The sequence below is a fragment of the Mus pahari genome, chromosome 21 (genome assembly GCF_900095145.1).
Source record: "Mus pahari chromosome 21, PAHARI_EIJ_v1.1, whole genome shotgun sequence".
NCBI classification, from domain to species: Eukaryota; Metazoa; Chordata; class Mammalia; order Rodentia; family Muridae; genus Mus; species Mus pahari.
The window spans coordinates 48316477-48324073 of NC_034610.1; the positions used below are offsets into that span (position 1 = coordinate 48316477).

At 46.0% G+C, this 7597-nt stretch overlaps 1 protein-coding gene across 1 annotated transcript in view; it reads right to left on the bottom strand.

The window, feature by feature from the left end:
• Window positions 1-7231, bottom strand: part of Smlr1 (small leucine rich protein 1) — an 8548-nt gene extending 1317 nt beyond the window's left edge. Inside the window, exon 1 of the mRNA XM_021221884.2 lies at window positions 6920-7231. Coding sequence (XP_021077543.1) covers window positions 6920-7046 — 127 coding nt within the window. The 5' untranslated portion in view covers window positions 7047-7231. The remainder of the gene's footprint in view (window positions 1-6919) is intronic.
• Window positions 7232-7597: the final 366 nt, after the last annotated feature.

Genomic DNA, 7597 nt, shown 5'->3' on the forward strand with positions numbered 1-7597 from the left:
TGGGGTTGAGAGCAGGAAAGCTTGAAGAAACACAAACACACACACACACACACACACACACACACACACACACACACACACACACACACAGAGCTACCCTGATTACCAATGTCATGCTTATGGAATTGACCTTGACAAGATTCTTGTTGTCTACATCAAGCTACGCTATCCATCCCCCATCATGTACCTGGTCAACCAGGCTTGGATGATCCTTCCACAATCCCATATTATGATGCTCAGGGAATGTTCCATAGTCTTAGATGAGGATGTGTCCTAGACCATGTGAGTCACAGTACTTAATAGTCAATATTTGTTCAGCATTATGTACCAGATACCCTGTGCTAAGTTTGCATGTGGTAACTTGTCTAATTCTTGCTCACTTCTTCATGCATGAGCAGAAAGAGACCATGAGAACGCAGTTTCCCCCAAGACTATAGAAATGGATGTATTCAGGACCTGATCGCAGGCAACCTGACTTTAGAGTCCGTACTTTTGGCCCCTGGGTTACATTGCTTTTCCACATGGATGATTTGCTATTGCAAACATATTCTTTGGAGATAACCGTGGGCTTAGATTATGAACTCACTGGAATAGCAATTTCTTCCCGAACTGATTAAATGAGTGCTTTAAATGAGTGACTAAGATACACATTATAGAGCTGAAAGTGGGTGGCCCAAATAAGAGACTGCAGGGAGACAGCTAAAGGAACAGGGACTGAGGATGAGGGAAGATGAACTTGGTGAGCTGTGGTGAGTCACCTAATCAGTGATAGAACTGTCCACTCTTCAGAGAAGAAGCGAAGTAAGATCATTGACCTCGCTCCAAAACGAGTTTGCAATTGGGCTATCATTTAATCCCTGCATTTAATCTACCAGGGAGGATGTGCAGAGAGATTCAGCAGATGGCTTTCAAAACATCTGAGTTAGTTACGGAAAATTATGTAAGCAATAACAATTTTCTTTGTTGGGCCATGGGTGAAGAACCTTCCTGGCTTGGAGGAGATATTTATGTGAATTACCCTCACTAGGAATAATTTGTATTTCTTTTATATTAAAGGATCAACCCACCCAAAGCTTTTGTAAGCATTCTCTCCTTATTTACAGACTTTCCACAGTTGCCTTCAACTTGGTAGTAAGTTTATTTGTTTGGTCCCAGAAACCGATCCACTTAGTTGGCAGGAAACCTGCATGGTAGTGTATGGGCTAAGGCTCATAGCTCTGGAGCCAGGCAGCAGGAATTCATCTCGTGCCTACTGCTTTGCGGGCGAGTCACCTTGGGGGTGGCATAATTATTCTAAGACAAATTTTAATGCTACCGATAATGACACAAATGGCCATTTCTTGGGATTTATAAGCCAAGTTACTTAATCTAACTAAACCCTCAGACATTCAGCAGATACACTTTAATAAAGTGACAGCTGTTGCTGCTGTTAGTTATTTAGAGCACAGTTTGTTCTTGATCGGGGTGGTAATACTTTGAAAGATGGGTGGCACTAGAGGTGGAGGTTTTGGAATGTTAGGGAGCAATGAAAACCATAGCTTGCACCTTACGATATGCAAAATGTTCCTGGCCCTGGTCCACAGCGCATTTGGCTATTTCTGGAAAGTTCTAAGATCCAGCCCTCCACCCTGAGTGTTGTTTCTCTAAGCAACTGACAGACTAAAATATGCGGGACGTTAGAGACTTTTCTTTCTTCCTCTGTGAGAAAATTAGTGTTCTTGACACACTAATTACGTTTCCATGCACCATTAGCTCCCAGAGCTTGCGGAGTGGCGATGACTGTTGAATGATGACAGTGCCTCCATTCACTTCCCATCGCATCCTAAAGTGCCTCTCTTGTGTAACAGTCTAGGAGAGAGGCAGCCCACAAGCTGGTTTTTCTGTTTTAGAATGCAGGACTCCTTCGGTTCCGTGGACACACCAGTTCATCTGTCAATGCCCTGCTCTTTATAGAAACAAAACAGGAATCCTTACACTTGTAGCTCTCGGTGGAAGATAAACTATGTAACATTGGCCCATATGTGGATGCTGTTAAGTAGAGATACAGACGGGTGATGTTTTAATCTGGGCCAAAGGACCTCGTTTGCCTCTTAACTGCAGAGGAACCAGTGCTACACACCCTTCAGGAAACGACTACAGAAAGAACTACAGTTCTTCAGCAACAGGCCAGAGGCAAGACTTGCTCTGTGTTTGGGGACTGATGCACGGATTTGTCCCACTGTAAGAAATGGTGCTCCTGCTGTCTCCAGCTTCCCAAACTCCCTTGACTCTACAGCCTGAGCATGCTTTATTAAGAGCCAGCAAAAGAGAGTGACAACGGAGAAGGTGGTTTATTTCATCCCTTAGATATGCAGAAGGTCCTGCCTGGTGACAGGTCTCAGCTTTGACATTTTGGAAAAGAAGTAAAAGTGAAAGGTTAGAGTCTAGATTTGGCTAGGTTCCAGGGCAGAGTTCAGCCTTAACTTGACCTGAGGCCAATATCAGAAACCTACATATTTACATCTCGGGTGTTAGATTAATTGTTTTCTGATGCATTCTTTTGTTTCTTTATAAATGTAAGACTGTGTCCTCTTGAACTAAAAAAAAAAAAAAAAAAAAAAATTCGAGACAGGGTTTCTCTGTGTAGCCCTGGCTGTCCTGAAACTCACTTTGTAGACCAGGTTGGCCTCGAACTCAGAAATCCGCCTGCCTCTGCCTCCCAAGGGCTGGGATTAAAGGTGTGCGCCACCACTGCCCGGCTTAAACTAAAAATTTTATGGTAAAAGTCTGCCCCAGTGCCTAGGACAAGCCATAGAACATAGCAGTGCTTTAGCTTGGTTTGTCACCAAAATTTTGCTTTCCCCCACTGTGAGGTTCTAAAGCTCTAGGGCCAGATGAGGCCTTTAAGAATAGAACTGTGCTCTCGTGAATGGATCAACAGGTAATGAGATTATGCATTATTCTAGAAATAATTTGACTCTGTCTTTTAGGTGCATCCCTCTTGCTATGGGACCACAGAGTCCCTACTAGCAAGTGATACCTCACTTAATGGGGCCATTTGACCTTGGACTTCCCAGTCTTCAGAACTATAACAAATAAGTTTCATTAAAAAAACCAAACAAACAAAAAACAACAACAACAAAAAACCTACTCAGTCTATGGTGATCAGTCATAAGAGGAGAAAAACTGCCTCAAGTAGATTCACAAATATTTGTCGAATGACTGGCAACTAGTTGCTTTCTAGAGGTAGGATGTAAGTTTGGAGCAAGTTTTAAAGCTGTTTAAGGGACTCCACCCACAGACTGACCTCACGGTGTGAAGTTACCAGTGTTGCTGCACACCCCCAGGGTTTACTCTTACGCCAAAACCTGAAAGTTCTGAGAGAGAAGGACTAAATCCACGGTTTGAGAAAATCCAGGAGTTACGACAAGCTCATTAGCATTTTGGAGGGATGTCCTAGTCAGGGTTTTACTGCTGTGAACAGACGCCATGACCGAGGCAACTCTTGTAAGAACAACATTTAGTTGGGGCTTGCTTATGGATTTAGAGGTTCAGTCCATTATCATCAAGGCAGGAGTGTAGCAATGTCCAGACAGGCCTGGTGCAGGAGGAGTTGAGAGTTCTACATCTTCATCTGAAGGCCGCTAGAAGACTGGATTAGGGTCTTAAAGCCCATGCCCACAGACACACATCTACTCCAACAAGACCACACCTATCCTAACAAGGCCACACCTCTAAATGGAGTCATTCCCTGGGCCAGCATCTTCAGACCATCACAAGGTAAAGGGGGGAAGGATGAAGATATATTAGTTATGTGTCCCCTGTGCTCACATGCTTCAGAACACTTCCTATCTGTTGACCCACAGGTGTAGTTGTGTTTATTGTGACATGAGCTCCCAGCAGCTTCCCTGGGGAGGAATGTGCTCAGGACAGATGCAGGTCACTACACAACAGGCATAGTGTTATGTACACATGGGACAGTTCTGGGCTGAGCAGTGTGGTCCACCACACTGTCCTGACTGGTTTTTATGTCAACTTGACACAAGCCCAAGTCCTCTGTGAAGAGGAAGCTGAGAAAATGCTTCCAGAAGATTGGACTGCAGCCAAGCCTCGAGGGCAGCGGCTCTCAGCCTGTGGGTCAAAACCCCTTTGGGGCGACAAATTTCACTGGGTTGCATATCGGATATCCTGCGTATCAAGTATTCACACTATGGTTCATAATAACAAAATTCCAGTTATGAAGTAACTACTGTAGGACGTTTTCCTAATTAGTGGTTGATTGGGAAGGACCCAATCCATTGTGGACGGTGCCACCCTGGGCTAGTGGTTCTGGGTTCTATAGGAGTGAAGGCTGAGCAAGCCAGTAAGCAGCATCCCTTCTTGGGCTCTGTATCAGCTCCTGCCTCCCATCCTACCCAGTTTGAGTTACTGTTTTCCCTTCCCTAAATGGACTGTGGTTCACGGAAAGTCACTCAGATAAACCCTTTCCTCTTCAAGTTGCTTTTCGTCTGGTATTTCATCACAGCGAGAAAGACAATTGCTAAGAGAAATACTTTGTCTGCACTGCCTGTGACCCAGTGCAGGGATGCTGGGTCACACTTCCAGTTGCAGGTTGGCCTTTCCAGGGTGTTCTGCGGAGGAATATGATTTTCTTAGACCTCAGAGTTATCTAAATACTTAAATAAAATACTGTGTACTCACTTGTGTTTCTCATGTTACAGGTATTTCCCCAGGGACAAGAAAAGCTGTAGAACTGAGATGTCATCTGTTTATAGGCCACCAGCGTCCCTCAGAATCATTCAGTCTATCGTAACTATTGAGCAGAGGCCACTGGGAGACTGAAATCCAAGAGGGGCTCGTGATCTGTTTGTCTTTGTGCTTGACGCGTTTTTGAGACACTGTACACTGTAGGGTTTATTCTGCTAAGGAGGTAGCTGCAGATAAAACTTAAGTATCTTAAGAACGCAAGTCCTTGACTGACACTCACTTCTACTCTCCAGTGACAGTGGGAGCCCGGGGCATCTGTGCCTGGCCATGCTCGCTGCAGCAACTGAGAGGGGCCTTCTGTGTAGAAATGTCTGTAGCCCCGGTCAGTGAGCCAATGTGCAGGATTGAGGGAACACTCCTGCAAATGTTTGGGGTCATGATTTTCAGATTCGTCTTTGCTTTGGAGTTTTTCTGAGGTTTGGAATTCTTAAATATCTGAGTGCAGAATTTCTAGAAGTCTGTTCTTGGGGACAGAGAGGGGTGTGATGAACTTTACGAAGAAAAGGATGTATGGCGTGGGTCTTGTAGAGGACAGGGCAGTGTCCCTTAACCATCCTGCAGGAAAGCTGGTCATAAAAATGAGACAGAATGAAAGGCTACAGCAGTGGCTCTCAACCTGTGGGGCTCGACCCCTTTGGAGCCCAACAAGCCCACAAGGGTCACCAAGGACCATCAGAGAACACATTATGAGTCATAGCTAGCAAATTTATAGCCATGAAGTAGCAACAAGAATTATTGAATGGTTGGGGGTCACAGCAACATGAGGAACTGTGTTAAAGGGCTGCAGCTTTAGGGAGGTCGAGAACCGCTGGGCTGCAGAGTTCTGGAGGCCCTGAGGGGAAGCAGCATCTTGTAAAGCAGTCTGTCATCTAGGGGTTCCTGTCATCTAGGGGTTCCCTGCATTCTAAGTCTCACCGTAGACGTGAGCGCCCCTAGTTGTTTGGCTGCGGGGGCCTGCTGTCAGTAATTACTTAAGAGCATGCAGGAGTGCTTTGCTCGATCTTGGCAAGTTTTTGTAGAAGAGCAGAGACTTTACAATCATCTTAAGACAGAGTCTCATGTTATAGTCCAGGCTCAACGTAGATTTAAGCAAGTCTCCTGTCTCAGCTCCCCGGGGGTTAGAGTCACAGCTGTGGACAACCTGGCCAGCTTTCAAACTTGTTCTTTCGGGAGTTTAATATGGAACCGTCCAAATAAAGAAGTGGGTTGACTTTGGCGACATTGCTAAAATAAGCATTAGCCTTTATGGCATCTGGAATCTACTGAAAACCAAATGAACATGCATGCAGCCTCTCCCTACACAGCTTAGCTCCAGATCAATCTCAATCCAGGACCAAAGGGCCCGCAGCAGATCACATTACCCTCTGAACGCATCCTGTGGTTTGGGTTTGTTTTGTTTTGTTTTGTTTTGTTTTTTAAATCTATCCATCTTATGGAAATTTTCTGCTGCAGTCCAGATCCAATGTTTTGCATTGGCTAAACCCTGGTAGCACAATGCTTAGAACATGTCTTAAGCAGAAGTTCAGAGGCTAAAGAAGGTATATGCACATGTCTGTGATCGTGGGTGTATACACGTGTGCAGAGCCATGAAAACGTGTGTGCATGCACTGTGAGTCCGTCTTGACCTGCCCTACGCCTCACTTCGTGCTTGGATCGTCTGCGGGGTTCTGAAGGGTTATCTTGTGAAGGAAGCAGCAGAGATTAAGATGTGAGAGTTGTACAACGGGCGAGTTCCCAACTGGGCCATTCAGATGCCTTAAGTCTCTCAGAGGCACTCAGTGGGAACCCAGTGCGCGTGCGACTGACAGTAGTCCTTGTGAGGGCTATGGCATAGACACACACACACACCTGTTACGTCGGGGAGTCAGACCGTGGACAGCATGGAGTTTGATGCCCTGAGGGACAAACAAGCAACCCTATGTCCAGTTTGGCGATTCACAGGTGACTGTCTACAGGGAACCACGGCGAAGGAGGTCCCATAGCAAGGAGACAAACACCACGTACCTCACAACTTACAGAGCTGAAAGCATCAAACTTTCATCAAGAGAGAGTTGGGGGGGGGAAGAAATCTGCCAATCAAAAAGATCTATTTCTCCAGCTTCCCAGCGCACCTGCCAGCTTTGGTGTGCTTCTGGGATGAACCAAACCCTTCCTGGTGGGGCTCCACACTTACCTGCCATCAGTTTGACCCTGAAGTAGGCAATCAGGTGGAGAAGCAACAAGGCCACAGGCAGGAAGATCCCCAGGACCAGGACAGGGACGGGGAGTTCCTGCAAGAAGATTGCCAGCACAGAGCTCATGGTCCCCAGTGCTCAGGACAGGCGACTTGGCCCTGCTCTGTGGTAGTCCTTTGCTGAGGTTCTGGCCTTTGCTCACGCTTTTCCATGAAACCTGTCCTGGACTTTGCTCTAGCGTATTCGTGGAGTGAATGCTGGAGCACTGTTGGCAAGTTACTCTGTAACTCAGCTACAGGGTGTAGAAGAACGGAAGAGTAAACCTCCCAAGCTGTCCTGGAGATGTGTCTTTGTCTGTCAGGAAGTGGGATGGTCCCGAGAGACTGGGGTTAAGTGTCTGACTTCACAGAAATACACAAATGTCCTTCTCTCTATGTGCTCTTCTCACAGAGACCCAGGCCAAGGAAGAACTCTCCACCACTACCACTTCTTAAATTTCAGAGCTGAAAATGACTGAATAGTCATGGTAATACACATAGTTGACGTAACCGATACGAAGAATGAAAAACATTCTTTCTACATGTGAGAACTGCCTGGTTGGTTCTGCTCCGAGTGCCTCTCTGGAGGGCACATGGATTGATTTGACAATCACTTCATTCTACTAGAGCCTGACCTTC